This window comes from Tupaia chinensis, unplaced genomic scaffold (assembly GCF_000334495.1).
Source record: "Tupaia chinensis unplaced genomic scaffold, TupChi_1.0 Scaffold000392_1, whole genome shotgun sequence".
Classification (NCBI taxonomy): Eukaryota; Metazoa; Chordata; class Mammalia; order Scandentia; family Tupaiidae; genus Tupaia; species Tupaia belangeri.
Window position 1 is genome coordinate 2,033,349 of NW_006159894.1, and position 19,863 is coordinate 2,053,211.

Here is a 19,863-nt window from a genome sequence, read left to right on the forward strand (position 1 = left end):
CCAGTGGCACAAGAGCAGCTGGGTCCATGGTGAGCCAAGGTGAGGTCAGACATGTCAAGCAGAGGTAATGAGCCCTTGGACTATGAAAGGTGTGTCCAGTACTCCCATAAATTCTTAGCTTAAATACCCTCACACAGGGTCAGATGGTATAGCATTAAAACACAGTGCTCTGTGGGGCAATCCTACACAGGAAGGTTCCTCATTTAGGTCTGGAGACCTCCCTGAGGTTGCTGGCACACACATGCCCAAGAACTGGGAATGGCCAAGGCTAGGGGGAATTATAGCAACAGGGCCCTATTGCGGTTGTCTGTTTCTCTCTCTGTGTTTCCTTTGCTCCTAGAAGAAATAAATAAATAATATTAATAAAAACCTTACTGGATGGGATTTTACCTTGGAGGAGGAGAGATGCTCCTTTCTCCTTTGTTTTTGCCACCGCTGTTCTTATCACAGAAACTGACCATGATGATCTCTAGAGGTGTAGTATTTGAAAGGACCTTTGGGCTTCCCAGGGATCTTTTCAGGGGATTGTCTTAACAGCAATGGTGGGTAAAACAGAATGTCAGTACAAATCTGGCCTGTAGCACCAGCCTGTCCTAGTATTCCATGTATCTTTCATCATCATGTAATTGCCATTTTTAAATAAGCCAGTTTGACTTCAGAATGTCCTTCAGAATGATGAGTGGTACTAGAATGATACTGGAATTTAGTCTTGGTAAGGGCTTTAGAAGTTGAGTTCAGGGACCAGCAGGTCATGTTGTGGTTAAGATGCTGGACTCCCACATGATTGACTATGGTTTTGAGTCCTGAACCTGGTGCCTTGAAAATCACAGCAGGCAGGACCAGCAGATAGTGTAATGGTTACATCACTGGACTCCAACATAGCTACAGTTCAAGTCCTGGATTCAGTGACTTAAAACTAACACCAGGTAAATGTGCACGCATGCCCAAAATCCCAAGCAGAGAATGGAGAAGGGATTGTGGCATGGCCATACCCCATGGGGGGGTGATTTCTTGCCTTCTGTCTCTGTCTCTCCAGTGAGTGCATGCCCCCTACAGCAAAGAAAAAAAAATCAAATTAAAGAAAAAAGAGAAAAAGAAAACCACAGCAGGCACATGTGCATTCATGTTCAAAATCCCAGGAGCAGAATAGAGGAGAAGGGATTGTGGTGTGGCCATTTCCTGTAGGAGGTGATTTTTTTACTTTCCCTCTCATTGTCTCTGTCTGTCTCTCTCTGGCAAGTGTATGTGTCCCATGGCAAAAGAACAACAACAAAAAAAACTAAAAAAGTTGAATTGAGCCTCCCACTGTGCATATGTCTATGGCATCCCTTATCTATAGCGATCAAGTGCTAGTACTTCACAAGGCAACACAACCCATTTCATTTTTGTATAGTTGTATTTCTCAGAAATGTGCCACTTACTTTTAAAGTGTTTTTTTTTTTTTTTTGTGGCTTTCTTTATATCTAAGAGTAGGACTCTCCCATCATCAGTGCAGCCCCTGTACTTGTTCAGTTCCCCTTTGCAGATGCAGCCCTGGGGACACTTGGGACAGTCCATGGGGCAGCAAGAGCAGCAGCTTTTCTTTCAGGATATGTTTTTGCACTCTTTGCATTTGCCAGAGCCAGCACAGACAGGTACAGGAGCTACCAGTGGCACAAGAGCAGCTGGGTCCATGGTGAGCCAAGGTGAGGTCAGACATGTCAAGCAGAGGTAATGAGCCCTTGGACTATGAAAGGTGTGTCCAGTACTCCCATAAATTCTTAGCTTAAATACCCTCACACAGGGTCAGATGGTATAGCATTAAAACACAGTGCTCTGTGGGGCAATCCTACACAGGAAGGTTCCTCATTTAGGTCTGGAGACCTCCCTGAGGTTGCTGGCACACACATGCCCAAGAACTGGGAATGGCCAAGGCTAGGGGGAATTATAGCAACAGGGCCCTATTGCGGTTGTCTGTTTCTCTCTCTGTGTTTCCTTTGCTCCTAGAAGAAATAAATAAATAATATTAATAAAAACCTTACTGGATGGGATTTTACCTTGGAGGAGGAGAGATGCTCCTTTCTCCTTTGTTTTTGCCACCGCTGTTCTTATCACAGAAACTGACCATGATGATCTCTAGAGGTGTAGTATTTGAAAGGACCTTTGGGCTTCCCAGGGATCTTTTCAGGGGATTGTCTTAACAGCAATGGTGGGTAAAACAGAATGTCAGTACAAATCTGGCCTGTAGCACCAGCCTGTCCTAGTATTCCATGTATCTTTCATCATCATGTAATTGCCATTTTTAAATAAGCCAGTTTGACTTCAGAATGTCCTTCAGAATGATGAGTGGTACTAGAATGATACTGGAATTTAGTCTTGGTAAGGGCTTTAGAAGTTGAGTTCAGGGACCAGCAGGTCATGTTGTGGTTAAGATGCTGGACTCCCACATGATTGACTATGGTTTTGAGTCCTGAACCTGGTGCCTTGAAAATCACAGCAGGCAGGACCAGCAGATAGTGTAATGGTTACATCACTGGACTCCAACATAGCTACAGTTCAAGTCCTGGATTCAGTGACTTAAAACTAACACCAGGTAAATGTGCACGCATGCCCAAAATCCCAAGCAGAGAATGGGAAAAAAAAATCAAATTAAAGAAAAAAGAGAAAAAGAAAACCACAGCAGGCACATGTGCATTCATGTTCAAAATCCCAGGAGCAGAATAGAGGAGAAGGGATTGTGGTGTGGCCATTTCCTGTAGGAGGTGATTTTTTTACTTTCCCTCTCATTGTCTCTGTCTGTCTCTCTCTGGCAAGTGTATGTGTCCCATGGCAAAAGAACAACAACAAAAAAAACTAAAAAAGTTGAATTGAGCCTCCCACTGTGCATATGTCTATGGCATCCCTTATCTATAGCGATCAAGTGCTAGTACTTCACAAGGCAACACAACCCATTTCATTTTTGTATAGTTGTATTTCTCAGAAATGTGCCACTTACTTTTAAAGTGTTTTTTTTTTTTTTTTCTTCTATAAGAGAGGAAGTAAGGGGTGAGAGAGAGAGAGAGAAAGAAAAAGACAAGTACCACTAACAGGGTCTTCATTCCATGATCAATGTCCAACCTTAGCCAACCAGCATAATGGGTATGCATGCCCAGTGTGAACACGGAGAGATCCTGGGCTGCTAGTCCAGGAACTTCACATGGAGCCCTATCACCAGGGAGTATATTATTACCACTGTGCTGCTGTGGCTGACCCAGAAATGTGTTCTCATTTACAGATCAAGGCTCTATTTTCTGTAATTTTTATCCTTTGATTCCCGTCTACCCTTGGGGTCCAATAAAAATAAAACAAACTTGTCATTTACTTAATAGCGCTGCAAATATTTGAAGTTAGCTCTTTGTTTTATTCCTTAAGATTTTCTTTATGGGCTAGTTGTTTTAGTAATTAATCAGATTAAACAATGGCCTTAACTTTTTTCTAGGGTTACTTTTCTTTTTTAAAGTATTGTTTATGGCTTTTGGGTAGTACTTTATCTTACCCTATCAAGCAATCATTAGAACAGTGTAAGTTTAACATTTGTCTTTATGTGCATGTTGGGAGTTGATGTTTTTGAAATGTATGAAGTATTTACTATTTAGTTTGACTTATTTCCACAAAATGAATTTAAAAGTGCAATATTGGTGGGACCAGCAGTTAGTGTAATGACTATGTCGCCGGACTCCCACGTAGTCAACCGCGGTTTGTGTCCGGACCTGGTGGCTTAAACTCACGCTGGGCGTGTGTGCGTGCGTGCCCAAGATCCCGAGAGGAGAATGGAGGAGAAGGGATTGCGACATGGCTATCCCCCCTGGGCCTGAGGGACATGTTGAGTAACCCCGATAAACAAGAAAGATTGTTATATCATCTTCTGTCTCCTTTTCTAAACTTTTGGTTAATTTGAATTTACAGTAAAATGAGTGTGGCCATTCAAGCAGTCTCCAATTTGACATTGCCATCAGAGCCAAACACAGTGTGTTTTTACATGATCCTAAGTTACAGTCTCACTAGGTAGGTTTCCCCTTTTCTCGGACAAATGTAAAAAAGGAAATCTTTACTTTAGAAGCTCTTACTTCAGAAGAGGATATTCCTGTTTCATACTGTAAACTCATCAGTTAGAGTTTAAACAAGTTGTGATATTAAGCTATATTCTTTTTAATGAGGCAAAGCTGAAATTAAAATTTATGCCTTGGATAGCTAATTAGACTGTAACCAGTTAAAACATTTTTTTTTAAAGCATACCCACTCTTTATTAGGATAGACTGCTCAGACACCTTATCATAAACTAATTGATACAATGCTAGGTCAAGAGACAGCATTTATTATTTTTTTTATAAACTTAGGTTTTTGCCATAGAGCTAACGTGCTGGCCAGTGAGTCAGAGAGAGGGAAAGTGAGAAATCACCCCCTGGGGGGGGGGTAACTCTGGAATCCCTTCTCTTCAGTTCTCCTCTTGGGATTTTGGGCATAGTGTGATTTTTAAGCCACTTGATCCAAAATGAACTGAGGGTGACCATGTGGGAATCTAACACCTTCACTACTACTCTGCCACTTCTGGCCCTAAGAAACATTTTTAATGAAATGAAAATTATTCTGCTATCAATGAGACTTCTGCAGAAACATGGAAATACTTATGTGAGCTAATTAAATAGAAGAACTTAGCCTCCATGTGATTAGAAATATGGTTACTACAACCATAAGGAGAAATTGTCATAGACTTTTTAATTCATGTCAGTAGGGAGAGATTTTGACCTCCAGTTTTACTGTTTTCAGGGAATTTCTATTTTATCATAGGGTTGGTAAGTATGTAAACAAACAGTGTTTACCCCTAGTGGTCTACAATATGAAATGAAAGTAAAAATTTCTTTCTAAGCCTTAAGCTTAATACTTTACTTGTGCATTTATAGCATGTTAGTAGTATTTGTCAGAAAGAAAATTTATAAAATATAGCAGATTTTCTCATTGCCAGAAAGCACACTTGTATTTGTTCTGCAATTTTCTTTGCATTCGACCCCAAGTGAGTCACTGAAAGGTATGTGGTCTTTTCTTAGGCCCACTCCTGCATTTCATAGTCTTTTTGCTTGCATCCCTTCACTTGCAACCTTGAGGAGACATAACCCTTACATTTGCCTGGGTATGCCTCTGGTCTTTACCCATTGTGTTTTGGCAATCTTCCTTTTCCTTGTAGGAAGATTTTCCTCTTATGATCTGCCTTGGCATGATAGCCTGAGGCCTAATTCCAAATTTATTAATTTCTTTGCTCTTTTATTTTAAATTTTATTTTTAATTTTGCCACAGGGTACCTATGCTTGCTGGAGAGAAACAGAGAGAGGGAAAGTGAAAAAGTATTCCCTATGGAGCTTGACCACACCAATAATCCCTTCTCCTTCATTTCTTCTTCCTTTGGGGTTTTTGGCATGCACACACATGTGCCTGGTGTGTTTTGAGTCCTAGATCTGGGACTCAAATTGCGTGGTTAGCCATGTGGGATGCAGCCACCTTAACTGCCAGGCTATATGGACTGGCCCTCTTAGGGGTGGAGGTTAAAGATTAAAGATGTAACAGTAAGATGCTTGACTAATACTGGGCATATAGCACTTAAACAGTAAATCATAGCTGTCATCATTATCATCATTGTTTTGTTTGTTTGGTTTATTTATTTATTTTGCCATAGGGCATGTGTGCTCACTGAAGTGAGAGAAACAGAGACAGAGAGAAGATGAGAAATCACCCCCCAGGAAGATTGACCATGCTGCAGTCCCTTTTCCAGTCTCCTCTCATGATTTTGGGCACACATGCTCACACATCTGGTGAGGTTTTCAAGCTGCTGGGTCTGGGACTTGAACTGCAGTTGGCCATGTGGGAGTCCAGTGCTTAACTACCACAGTAAATGCTGGCCCCCGTCATTTTTTTAAAGAATTATTTTATTTAACTTTATTAATTATTTTAATTTCACCAGAGAGGAACAGTGTATATGTGTGACAGACAGAAAAAAAAAAGAGAGAGAAAGTGAGAAAGCAAGCTACCAAGTTTGAACCGTGGTCAGCCATGTGGGAGTCCAGTGCTCTTAACCACCACGTCATCTGCTGGCCTCCATCATTGATATTTTTTAAATCCTACAGTTTGGGGTTAACTGGAAGTGCAGTAGTAATGCAGTGCTCTGTGATGCTGGACCTGCATGGGAAGGATCCTTTTTCTTGTCCTGACACCTCCCTGTACGTGCTGGGCACTTGCCCATGATCTAGGCTGGTGAAGACTGGGGGTGTTTCATGGGATGAAGACCCTCAACTCTGGTTCGGGTCCTAGACTTGGCAGTTTAAAATGCACGCCAGGCATATGTGTGTGCATGCCCAAAATCCCAGGAGGAGAATGGAGGAGAAGGGATTGTGGCATGGCCATTCCCCTGGAGGGGGGATTTCTTGTTTTCTGTCTGTCTCTCTTTTTGGCAAGCATACACGCTCTATAACAAAAATCTCTCTCTTAAAAACAAAACAAAACAAAAAAACTCTAAAAACAAACAGAAGCAGTTTACTCCAACTTGGTTGTCCCTTAAGCTCTGGTGCTCTCCCTCTCTCATCCTTGCTCTTATGCTTCTGCTGTGGAGACCTTTGCAGTCTGCTTTCTGGCCCTAACTTAATGAGTGCCCATGTCACTTCTACACTGTTTTCTTTTTTCCTTATTCTCTACCCTATCATTCTAGAGGCTGCCTCTTTCTGTGACATAGCAGGCTCCTGATTTTGCCTTTCCTGTTGGACTGTACATTTTCTATTTCCTTGTTGGATTTCAAGTCTTTTTGTTAGACCCCAAATATTTGTGCTCCCCAAGGTTCTGTTATTGATGTCTTATCTTCTCCCCTTCCTTCCTCTTTTAATGATCTCACTCTTCCTTGCTTTCAGGTAGCCTTCTATGAAGATGACTATAAAATGTGTATTTCCAAGGGACCAGCAGTTAGCGCAATGGCTATGTCACTGGACTCCCACGTAGTCGACCACGGTTCGAGTCCCGGACCCGGTGGCTTAAACTTACGCCAAGTGCATGTGCGTGCATGCCCAAGATCCCGAGAGGAGAATGGAGGAGAAGGGACTGCGGCGTGGCCATCCCCCCTGGGGGGTGATTTCTCGCTTTCTGTCCCTCTGTCTCTGTCTGTCTGGCGAGTGCATGCACCCTATAGCAAAACCTCTCAAAAAAAAAAAAAAAAGTATATTTCCAATCTGTAGGTTTCAGGTTTATATCTTGAGAGGTCAACCTAGGGGAGCCACGGTATCTTAGACTCAGTCACATCTTGTCCCCAGTCAGCTTCTCCAGATCTTTTGTTAGTTAGCTATCGATGTCAACTACATTCCCTCAGCCACCAGATTTTGGTGCCTACTTTTGCCACATGTCAGCCTTCTTCTCCACATTGCTTTAGTTGCATTTTTCAGGTTACCTTTGTAAAAATATCCTTTCTTTCCAATATTTTTTTGTGTGTACATATGGATAGAGAAATACCAGAAAAAACTCTTGAAAACATTTAAAGTATTTTAGCAGGGCCAGCAGATGGCATAGTGGTTACAGCACTGGACCCCCACACGTCCAGCCACACTTTGAGGCCTGGACCTGGGGGCTTAGGAATGTTGGGCATGTGTGCTTGTATACCCAAAATCCTGGGAGGAGAATGGAGGGGAAGAAATTGTGGTATGGCCATTAGCCCTGGAGGGTAACTCCTCACTTTCCCTCTCACTGCCTCTCTGTGTAGCAAAACCCCTCAAAAAAAAAAAAAAAGTATATTTCCAATCTGTAGGTTTCAGGTTTATATCTTGAGAGGTCAACCTAGGGGAGCCACGGTATCTTAGACTCAGTCACATCTTGTCCCCAGTCAGCTTCTCCAGATCTTTTGTTAGTTAGCTATCGATGTCAACTACATTCCCTCAGCCACCAGATTTTGGTGCCTACTTTTGCCACATGTCAGCCTTCTTCTCCACATTGCTTTAGTTGCATTTTTCAGGTTACCTTTGTAAAAATATCCTTTCTTTCCAATATTTTTTTGTGTGTACATATGGATAGAGAAATACCAGAAAAAACTCTTGAAAACATTTAAAGTATTTTAGCAGGGCCAGCAGATGGCATAGTGGTTACAGCACTGGACCCCCACACGTCCAGCCACACTTTGAGGCCTGGACCTGGGGGCTTAGGAATGTTGGGCATGTGTGCTTGTATACCCAAAATCCTGGGAGGAGAATGGAGGGGAAGAAATTGTGGTATGGCCATTAGCCCTGGAGGGTAACTCCTCACTTTCCCTCTCACTGCCTCTCTGTGTTTCTCTTCAGTGAGCTCAGATGCCTTATGGCAAAACCTTTATAGAATTTTTTAGTTATGGAGGATGGGATTTCATATTGTTTACAGTTTTGCTGTTCATAACAGCCATTATTGCTTAAATATTCATATCTGATCCATAGTCCTGGTTCTCAGCCCTCTTTTGCCCTGCACCTCATCTCTGGAACCTCCTGCTGTTTCCTCCCTGCACTCGTGCTCTCTTGCTCTCACGCCTTCACTTGGTGTCCGATTCATTCATTCTTTGCATCTTCAGCCTTCATTTTCTGGGTTCCCCTTAAGGAAGCTTTCCTTAATGAAGCCCTTCTCCTAGCTGGACGTGTCTATGTGTCATGTCCTGTATTCTGCCTTACAATCTGACGTGTTTTTGTGTTAAGTCTTTTTTAAATTATAAGCTCCAGGAAGGTGGGGTTGGGCCTTACTCTTCTTTCCTCCCTTGGCTTCCAAGTTTTCTTTGAGAGATAAGCCCTTTTCCCACTGGCTATGGTCTTGGAGGGATGGTTGATTAAGGTCTCTAGCCAACAGATGCTGTTCTCCAGGAATTGAGTTTTGAGTCATGGGATTCAAGGTCTGTCAGTGATGAGCATTAACTCAGCTTGGTGGAGGTACTCCAGGAAGCCACTTGTTAGTTCCTGCCTCCCAGATCTCTGGAGCTGCACTGGTTCCTGAACTCCATGAGGCCTAGTTCCTCAATTTTCCTTCGTACCTGTGAGCTATCTCTTAACCTTACAATAAATGTCTCTCTTTTTTTAAGTTAGCGAAAACTAGTTTCTATCGTTTTTATTTGAAGATTCCTACCAGTAGAGTTGTTAGGGTCAGAACTGACGGCTTGATTACTCTAGTTTTTATGTTGATTCTGATGAGTTTTTTTCTTCTCTTTAAAAATGAAAACAAAAAACAGCCGGAGACTGCTGCTGCTTTGAAACGGACAATAGAAGCCCTGATGGACAGAGGTGCGATAGTGAGGAGCCTGGAAAACCTGGGTGAACGAGCGCTTCCTTACATGATTTCTGCCCATAACCAGCGGCACCAGAGAGGCGGGTGAGTTTCTCAGGAGATGCTTGTGAAATGTCTGGGCTCAGTGAAGAACACTGCTTCATGAATCTTACAAGTTTGTAATTGTACAGGCAGATCCCTGTTGTGCTGAGTGTTGTCAGGTACATATTTCAGCAACGTTGTATTGCAGATGGGACCAGGTTGCAGTTATACTAGTCCCTCATAGGTTGCTCTCAGAGTGCTTGGACAGGCCATGCCAGGAGCAGCAGGCTCATAAGCTCTTGGTCCTGGAAAACCTTTCCTGTCATCCTACGCAGTGTTTTCGTCTGGCATTTCTTTAACGTTGTCTTTAAAACAACTCAGCGAATACTTTTCGGTCCACATACTCAACATATCTCTTGTAAATATGTTGTTGCAGATAACAAATGTGCTTCTTTTGACCAACCAGAGCCTGATCCACTAGAGGAGAGTGATTTTGCCTGCTCCTATGAATGATCACTTTTCTTTTTTTTTTAAAGAGGATTTTGCTATAGGGCACGTGTGCTTACCAGACAGATAGAGACAGAGAGACAGAAAGTGAGAAATCATCCCCCAGGGGGATGACCAGGCTGCAATCCCTTCTCCATTCTTCTCTCGGGATCTTGGGCACGCACGCACACACGCCTGGTGTGGGTTTTAAGCCACCAGGTCCAGGATGCGAACCGCAGTCAACTGCGTGGGAGTCCAACGACCTAGCCATTATGCTAACTGCTGGTCCTGATGATCACTTTTCTGTAGTGGAATTTTTTTCTACAGAAGTGTACTGCAACTTCCTCAAACACATGTCAAAAGATTTGATTCTGTAGTAATTGTGTTCTCAGATATTCTTTGAGAACACTTTGTAGAATCAAGTAAAAGCTTCTCTGAGCCCTTATGGTATCTTTTTTATGCTCCCGGTTTCTGGTTTGGAGGAAGAATCTTCCCACATTGTTGACTTTCCTAGAAGCAGATATTAGATAAGATGAGAATCAGCTTTTAGTACAGTTGGAACATCCAAGAGTAGAAGATGCACTTCTCTTTCTGGTGCTCAACAGAGCTTTGGGGCCTTGCACATGTTATTTAGTGTCTGATTCCAGCTTTCCCCCGTCCACATTATTATGGTACCCATTGCGGTAGTCTCTACAGATGTGCACTGTGAGCAGTATGCTGCTTTAGTCACGTAGACTTAGTGGTCCTACACAGGTGCTACACACGTGAGATGAGGCCTGCATGGAGTCATGCACACTGAGGCTTGCATACTGCATTTAAACCTTTTGTCAAGATGTAGCATGCTGCACATTTCATCTTTTGATTGCTTCACCTTGGTCTGTGTGGTGTTCAGCTGCTCGAGAACACCTCTGAAGAGAGTGCCTGTGGCGTTGCTAAGCAACAGGGAATGTGCAGTGGCTGGGTTTCTTCCATAGTCATAATAACAATGGGAGATGGAGATTGTGTGTATGTGTATGTGTGTAAAATGTTTCTTAACACAAATGGGTGTAGTTTTAACAGCAATGAGTCTTTTTGCTTTTTCGAGGAAAGAGGAGCTTCTCAGAGGGAAGGTGCTGAATGGGGTGGGGGAGAAGACAGTTCTCTATTACATGTGTCCAGTTGGAGACCTTCCTTGGCCGTTTTTCCAAGTAGAGGATCTGACTTTGTTGAGAGCTGTAGCCAGCACCCTAGAATTTGCACTTCTAATAAGTGCCTGGGCAGTGCTGATGTGCTTGTTTGAGAGTCACACTTTGATAATCATATTTTTTTAAGTTTCTTTATTTTATTCATGGAGTATATGGACACTCATTAGAGAGCACCATTAACAGGGTCTCATTATATCACGATCCCTTTCCTCCAGCCCTATAGTTTGTTAGGATCTTGGGCCACGTGTACATATCCACGTGTTTCAGGTCAACAAGCCCAGGAATCTTGAGGGCAGTCGGCCATGTGGCTTCCAGTCCTGTCGCTCAGTAAGCTACTGAGTACACCACTGAGACTGACCCAGAGCAACTGTGTTAACTCATTTACTTTCAGGCCTCTATGTATAGTGCTGGGGTTTGTGTGTGTGTTTGGGGGTAGTGGAAAGGTGCTGTTTCTCTTTGTAGATGGAGTGTATTCAGGTCCTAGAAGCATCCACCTGGGACTAAGCCAGAACTGCCGATGACACTGGCCCTACATTACAGATTCCTGACAAGGTGCATGTGTCTCACCAAGGGCTGTGTTGTAGTCACTTCATTCATTGACATTTAAAGATTTTATTTCTGGTTCTTTTATGTTCAGATTTTTCAGCAAGGGAGAAGCAATATTTCTAAAGTGTAGTACATATGTATTTTATATATAGACACAGAAAAGTGATGCTTACTTACATGGAGGAGGGTCAGGTTATAAGCTCATTTTTCTGGGATAAATCAATGTTTAGTGTTTATTTATTTAAGGTAGTGTTTTCGGGAACCAGCAGTTAGCGTAATGGCTATGTCGCTGGACTCCCACGTAGTCGACCGCGGTTCGTGTCCCGGACCCGGTGGCTTAAAACTCACGCCGGGCGCGTGTGCGTGCGTGCCCAAGATCCTGAGAGGAGAATGGAGGAGAAGGGATTGCGGCGTGACCATCCCCCCTGGGGGGTGATTTCTCGCTTTCTGTCTCTATGTCTCTCTCTGTCTGTCTGGCGAGCGCACGCGCCCTACAGTGAAAATCTCTCCCCCCCACAAAAAAAGAAAAAAGAAACAAGATAGTGTTTTCCAAAGTGTGACTTCTGAAATACCAGTTCTATGCAGGATAGTCTACCAGGAATAAAAGGGTAGTGTGTATCTGACCAGTTCAATGTGAGAAGTCTTATATGATTAATCCTTTTTTTTTTTTGGAGAGGTTTTTGCTATAGGGCGTATGCGCTCGCCAGACAGAGAGAGACAGAGAGATAGGAAGCAAGAAATCACCCTCCCCCCCTGGGGGATGGCCACGCTGCAATCCCTTCTCCTCCACACTCTCCTCTCGGGATCTTGGGCACACACGCACACGCACCCGGCATGAGTTTTAAGCCACCAGGTCCGGGACACGAACCGCAGTCAACTGCATGGGAGTCCAGCGACATAGCCATTACGCTAACTGCTGGTCCCTATGATCAAATCCTTTTTGAGACTCCCAATACACATTGACATATTTATAGCGGTCAACCCTGCAGGAAGATCCCTTCGCTCACCAATTTTATTTGACCATGCTACCTTTTATCTTGTAACATCCATGGATGGTCTTCACAGTGACCCTTGGTAAATGGAAATATTGAGGGCCGAGTGTAGTTTGGAGTTACCTGGCTAAAAATATAGAATTGGGTGGTGAGTCCAGATGTCTATGAGGCTAAGATTAATCTGATACTCTCTTGGCTTCAACCAAACCCCATAGTCACTAACCCCAAGCACATTTGTACCAGGCATTTTGCTTGTTTGGCAGATTTCTGCATATGTATTGCATATAGTCATAGACAAGGTTACAAACAGTTACTAATGGATTAAGTGCCAGGTGTGCTAGATGCCATGGAAGGCTCCCTTTTTAAAAAAATGGTTATGAAGAAACAGTGGACTTGGCAGTTATGTATTGAGCATCAGAGTTTTGGGTCCTTTTAAACTGCCCTGAATGTATGACACATGTCTATACTTTGGTGAAGCATGCATTTGAAGCCAGAAGCTGGTGTATATAAGCCAGTTTTTTAACTGGCTAACGGAGAGTAGAGGTGCTCTCTGAAAATCCACATTCCATTTGGTACTGTAGTATCATGTGTTTATTGCTTTTACGTTTATAGGGAGAAATGGTATATCCTAATGGTAGCCATAGGTCTCAAGATGGTTCTGATCATGGTGGTTCCTGGTCTCATCAGGGACTTGATTGCCTAGTGCTGACCTAGGCACTAGTTTGGGGGTATAAGCAAAGGTGCGCAGACCAGCAGGGACAGTGGCAGGCTGATATGTCAGATGATTGCTTCCTCCCCTAAGCCTATGTCCTGCTGCACGCATGCCAAGTGGGCTGAAGGAAGGGGATGGTGGAAAGTCCTCTGGTGAGAAAGAGCGTGGTATTGTAGGTTATCTGGGGATCCTTCCCAGAGGAGGTGGGTGTACTTTGGAAGTGGCACCTGATGTTTATTATTATATTAAGTCTATAATCAACTCATGCCAGAAATAAAAATATAGTCATAATATGACTGACCAAATTGATTTGGTTAGTCCCTATTTTAGAAACAGGTTATATTCCAGAAATTTGACTGTAGTCTGTTTATAACTAGGAACTTGTTTTCCCACTGGAACAACTTGATGGTTACAATCCCAGACTAGTCCACAGAAATTCACTTAATTCACAGTCTCAGAGGGTCAGTAGAATTATGTATATCTTAGGACATTTTAAACTTATTTTTTCAAATGCTCTTTTGTATTCTACCTGGAGCAGAATGGGACTTGGGTTGGGTCACTCATATTAAGGAGGGGAATGATCTCTCAGATCTGTAGTTTATTAACAGTTTTCCTATTTTTCCAAGGGAAATCACACCCCAAGTAAGTTGTCCTCCAGTGATATGAAAGGGGGGGATGACCAGCTGCCCCTGCTGCTGCTAGGGTCAGCTCAGGTATTGGGAAGTTTGGGTCTCCAGGACCAGCTTTCCGGGTGCAGTTTCTGGCCTCACTCGCCTCCAGTTGTCACCAGGCAGTCTGGAAACTACTTGAGCATAACCCAGAGTTCGGGGTCTTGAAAGACCTGGGACTCACCCACAGCTCTGCATTTGCCGTGCTCTCATGCAGTCTCCCCAGAAGTTCTCTGCCTTGTGCCTTCACATGTTCCCCTTGTCACGCTCAGTACCTGCAGTTTCTGGGATGACCAGGGTTGGTGTCTAAACAGGGAGGGTGTCAATGTGCAGGAGGCAGAAGTGAGAGAAGTGCCCTCTCAGGCCCTCACTGAAAGGGGTGGACTGCACACTGAACCCTTCAGCGTCTTACTCCAGGGCCGTATTATAGTTTAAAGACCTCTTCCCACTAGATGGGGCTGGACTAAGACTCAGTGATTTCTGGTGTGGGAGAGGGAGTTATAGAAGAAATTGTGGCCCGTATTCCAGTATCGGCTTGTGAGTGTTTGTGAAAGATGCCTCACATAGGTGTCGGCTGTGTTTTACCAGGTCTGATTTTTCTGCCATGAGATTGGGCTAACTTCTGAGTACCTGTGTAGAAAAATGCTTAAGTAGCGAAGGGAGTGTTCCTGTCTATTTTGCCCCTACTTTCCCTGCTTTCATCAGCTATAGATTTTGGATAGGTGCTTATAACAGAGAGCTACTGGCCTACATATAGGATACCCTTCTATTTACGGGTAAGCAGAATGATAAAAATAACTGGTTCTATGGTGAATCAGTGGAATTTTACTGACTCGCTCCCCAAATGTGTCTGCAGCTTACTCCAAGAGCACTGGCACTCTCTCTAGAGGAGATTGATTCTCTTCTGTAGTTTTCCCGTTAGCTAGCATTTCCATGTTCTCGTGCTTTCCTGCCAGCGTTCAGTCCAGGCCAGCATTCTGACCCCATTCTTGTCTGTCTGTAGGTACTATGTGGCGGGCTTCAAGGCAGGGCTGCTGCAGACTGCAGGTTTCTTTGTGATGGCAGTGTCCCAAGATTTGAAAGGATTCTGCAGCAGGTTTAGTGGTTTTTAAAATGTATGAAACCCAACAGATATAAAAAGAAATGGGGCTTTTCCAGGTAGAGGTCCCTTGGTTTTAAGGTGAATAATTCAGCGCCCAGCGACGCCTGGACCTAGCCAGGTTTAACGGAGACAGTCTAGGAACCAGCATTCAAGTGAATCTGTTTCCTATCTTCCAAAAGGTTCAAAGATGCTTCAGAGCTGCAAAGCCCTCCTCTCCCCTCCCCCTCCCCACCCCTCACTCACTATGAGCCATCCAGCGTTCAGTGGAAATTTCCACTTGTCTGCCAGGGGGAAGGGGAGGGTGTATGTGAGTGTACGACTATCTCAGACAGAGACAAAGGATATAACTCAAATTCAAGCCAGCTCTTTTTACGAAATATAGATTTAAGGCAAACATGAAATAATAATAATAAAAACCTTTACATTGCAGAGTACTACTGGAAAACATATTTGTTCCCCATAAAAACCTTGACATTGGAGAGTACTACTGGAAAACATATTTGTTCCCCTGGTAACTAGGGACTACTGGGGACTGCAGCTTCACATAGTCTATGTAGCCTTATGTCAGTAGGTGGCTGAGCAGTATGGAGGGACTTGGATCCTGAAGGAAGGAGGAGAAAGGTCACTGAGAGCTGCTGCTGGTTCACTAGTGTCAGTACTGCTGCTGTGGAGGGAGTCTTCTGGGTGGCATCATTTCTGGTACAAGGCACAGTCTGTCCTGCGAAAGCCATATTTCTGGGTCCTCTCAGATCTCTGTGGGATTCAGTCATTGTAGTAGAGAGTTTGTCTTGTGAGAGTGTCTTTAGAAATACGAAGGGGAAAGTAAATTATCACCTGTAGACCATAAGGCCAGTTCTGCATAGGAAGTTGTTTTCTGCTCCTCCAGGTTTTGAACATTGTTGGCTGTCCTGAGAAATGCATTAGTGTGTGGGGACCTTTGTTGGTACCCCTTCTCCTCCTTGCATGGCATCTATCATCTCTTTACTTCTTGTGCGGAGCTGGCATACAAAAAATTTAGTGCTTTTCTAGGGAAAAAAGAGATGCTTGGGTAGAGCTGATATGATTTTTATGGGTGAAGTAATTCTATAATTAGAACTACAAGTAAGAAAACATAACTGTAAATACAAACATGATTGGGCTTTGTGTTCAAGGCAATGGAGTGCTTTGTCGATGTCGCTCCTGCTAGGCTGAACTGTTTTGCTGGTGCCATGTTGCAGATGATGACAGGTGCTGGGAATACATGAACTGATTAGATTATAGATTATTGAGCTGGATTTTTCCAAAATATTATATATACTTACTGATTTAATCACAGAGTATAAGTGGGAAATAGAAAACTAATTATTTAGAGAACTTTTTTTCTTATTGTGCTCGTCAACATTTGGGCATATCTGGGCCGTTGCATTGTAGCCATAACCTGAACTCTTCTACATGGAGTGAGGCAGTGAGTGAGGAATGAGGTAAGAAAGAGTTCGTGTGTATTGGGTCCTCTGGTCTTATATTTTGTCTAGCTTGGTTAGGGGAAGAAGCAAACATTAATATCTTTTTGTGGCCATGGCATCCTTGTGAACCTCCCGTCTCTCAGGGCCAGGGTTAAGGTAGACAGAAGACCCTCTGGTTCCCCTGGAGACCACCCTGAGCTGCTGACCTCTTTCCTTTAAACATCAGCTCCTCTGAATTTCAGAATGGTTTCTCCATGGTAGCTCATCAGGATATAGGAAATGAGCACAGGGGAGTTTGTGGTCTTGCAGTCTAACTCCTATTTCTGTAGGTATCTTGTGGACGTGTGCTGTCGTGGGAAAGGATCCTTGCAGGCATCAGAAGCTGCCCAGACCCACAACTCCAAGTAGACTGTTTCTAGGCCTTCTCTTCAGGTGTATGCATAGGCATGCAGGGCTGTACCTGGTGCTTTCTCTCACATCTGTAGAAAGTCTCATTCTCATTCCTCAAGTTGTCTGTAGTTAGCAAAGCTGGCACAACCACCCATCATTGCCATAGTCTCTTGCAAGAGTGGGAGGCTTGTAGAAGTCATGGGAACCAGGTTTCTGCTGGCTTAGCAGTTCTTGAGCCTTCTCTTTCCAGCTGATCTTTAGGAGCAAGAAGCCATGTATCTTACTGTCTTATCTTTCTTCTGAGGTTGGCGCAGCATAGATACTCATTAATTAGTTTAGTTTCCCAAGATGAATATGTAAGAGAAAAAGAATATCTACTGGGAGCAATCCAGAATTGGTTAAGATCCTTTCTGTGTGGGAAAGTCAATGAGGCAGTAAGATATATGTGCTTGGCCACTAAGGCAGACAGAAATTGAGTTGGTCCTGGACTTCTGCTTGGTCCCCTCATGGCAGGAGAGGGACATGGGGGTCCCTGAGAAAAGAAGTGGGAAGGTAACAAGTTCCTCTTTAAACTAAGAATGGTATATGCAGTACCGCCCATCTCTGAGCCACTCCCCGACCCCTTGTTTCTGTAGTGTTTCCTTTTTGTGGAAATTTCCACAGTGTAACAAGAAGCCGTGGGAGTGGAGAGCAGTCTTTGACCACATCAGCCCCAGGCACAGATCAGCAGGGCGATAAGCATGAAATGCCAGCCACAGCTGTGGTGTGGGCACAAACCCATTTGCATTTTGACCAATGCTCTTGTTTGGATTGGTTACTAAAGGAGTGTCCTGACTGGTGGAGGACAATTGGAGTAGGCAAGAGGGTTTGTGGTAGCAGCAGGAGCCTCCAGAAGTCAAGCTACAGCCTGGTCTCAGGATCTCTGGTCTTCAGTTAGGACTTCTCTTTTATCCTTGAGAAACCTCCAAAGTGCTGGGTGCTGGATGGCAAGAGATGTGGCAGACAGAGTGGGAACCATGGAGTCTGAAGTTCAGAGGTTGCCTCCACTTTGTGACCTGGGGCCGATCAACCTCTTCTCTTGGCTGCAGTGTCCTTGTATGAAGGGTTGGGCCACATTGTCTTTTTGGTCCTCGCCAGTACTTGACATTGTATGATTCTGTTGTCTGTATGGTCCCGGAGCTGCCTGCGGCTCCCTATGTCCTGAAGTCAGAAGAGCTGCTCTGTTTGAATCCTGGCTATGACTACTTAGCAGCTGAGTGAGCTTGGGATCCTGACTTCAGTTTTCTGAGCCTCTCTTCTTCACTATACTGGATTGCAAGACTCAAAGGAGATAGTGGGAAGGAGACCACATTTGAAGCTACTAGAGTAGAGTGGTTGCTGGGGAGGGAGAGGACTGTTGGCCTCACATTGGCACTCATCAATTTTATTTGCCACATAGAGTGGAACTCCCACTTCACCTTCATTCTCTTCCTTGGAAGCTGTTTACAAGATGTGAAAGCACTTTGAAAATTAGAGGCACTCTATGTAAGGACCTTCTTTTAAGTTCTGGAATATGAGCTTTCTGATGTATCTGGCCTCTAGTATTTTTTTTTACTCCTATCATAAAATAGTATCCAGAAGCTTCTGGTGTGTTTCTTAGGGTTATTTGGTGAGTGCCAGTGTATGGAAAATAGTGTTTATGAAGACCTTGTGAGAGTGGATCTGTGGACAGTAGAGTGGTTGTCAGCAACTATAAACATACCTTCTCTTAGGACACATGTGTTTCTAGGCTAGTCCACAAAAATGCTTCTTGCACCTGGGATATGCTTGAGTGGAAGATGTAAGAAAGCAATGTCAATCAGAAGTAAAACTACAGAGGTGATATTTGAATAAGTTGTAATTGATTATAAGGAAAGGCAGGCTTAAACTCAGGAGAGCAAGAGACACCTATGGGCTTTCTGGAGGGAGGGACCTAGAATACTTCCAGGGCTGGCAGTGGTCATGGCTGGGTTAGTGGGTGCCCAGAGTGTGTCTGGCCCTTGCTAAGTATTTCCTTCCATATCCTGTGTGAAACACAGCATTTTACCAGTGCAGTATATTAAGTGCCAGCATAGGGCTTTAAGTGAGAGAGGAAGACTTTTCTAGGGAAGCTATGCAAAAGGCAAAGAAAGAGAAAAGATGTATATGTTTTGAAGAAAAACCATCTGCTGTAGATTTAAGTATGGTGGGACTGTTGGCAGAGGTCATAAGTGAGATCATAACTTGTTCTTGATATTTGAAAGGAATTTTTATGGATACTGAGTTACAAAACAAATGGATAACTTGAAAGAACAAGATGCTAGAGGCTGTGTTGGGTGAGAGTTCTTACTTTGGCCCCCAGGTTACCAAAATGAAATTATCGGAGGGTAAGGAATGAGTGGGTAAAGTTTGGGGGTTGGCAAGGAATAGGTTACTTGTGGTTGATCATGTTTTATAGGCTGTATTCTAGAACTTTGATCTTAAGGTAAGTAATCAATAATAAAATGTTGAGTAAGTGGACAGTTAGTAAGTTGGGCGATAGCAGCCTTGCTATACATGGCTAGTGGAGTTAAACCTTAGAATGTTTGGCCAGGTTGGTGTGCAGTTTTCAGAGAAGGTACAAATGGTGTTTCCTTTTTTTTTTTTTATAGATGTTTTTGCTATAGGGTGCATGCGCTCTCCAGAAAGAGAGTCAAGACAGAGGGACACAGACAGAAAGCGAGAAATCACCCCCCAGGGGTAATGGCCACACCACAATCCCTTCTCCTCCATTCTCCTCTTGGGATCTTGGGCACGCAGCACATGCGCCTGGCATGAGTTTCAAGCCACCAGGTTTGGGACTTGAACCGTGGTCAATCAATTACATGGGAGTCCAGTGACACAGCCATTATGCCAACTGCTGGTCCCCAAATGGTGGTTCTTAACAGTGAGCAAATGCATAGGTTACTGCTTCAGTAAATTTGTGAAATAGTAGAGAAGTCCACACATTTTTATTTCATTTCTCAAAGAGCCCTGGTGGTCTTCATTAGCTGCAGCTGTTTGCT

The 19,863-nt window shown here is 43.7% G+C and overlaps 1 protein-coding gene across 1 annotated transcript in view; it reads left to right on the forward strand.

Moving 5' to 3' along the window:
* MRPS6 (mitochondrial ribosomal protein S6) overlaps positions 1 to 19,863 on the forward strand; it is a 96,111-nt gene that overhangs the window by 64,616 nt on the left and 11,632 nt on the right. The window contains exon 6 of the mRNA XM_027773947.1: positions 9,224 to 9,363. Coding sequence (XP_027629748.1) covers positions 9,224 to 9,363 — 140 coding nt within the window. The remainder of the gene's footprint in view (positions 1 to 9,223; positions 9,364 to 19,863) is intronic.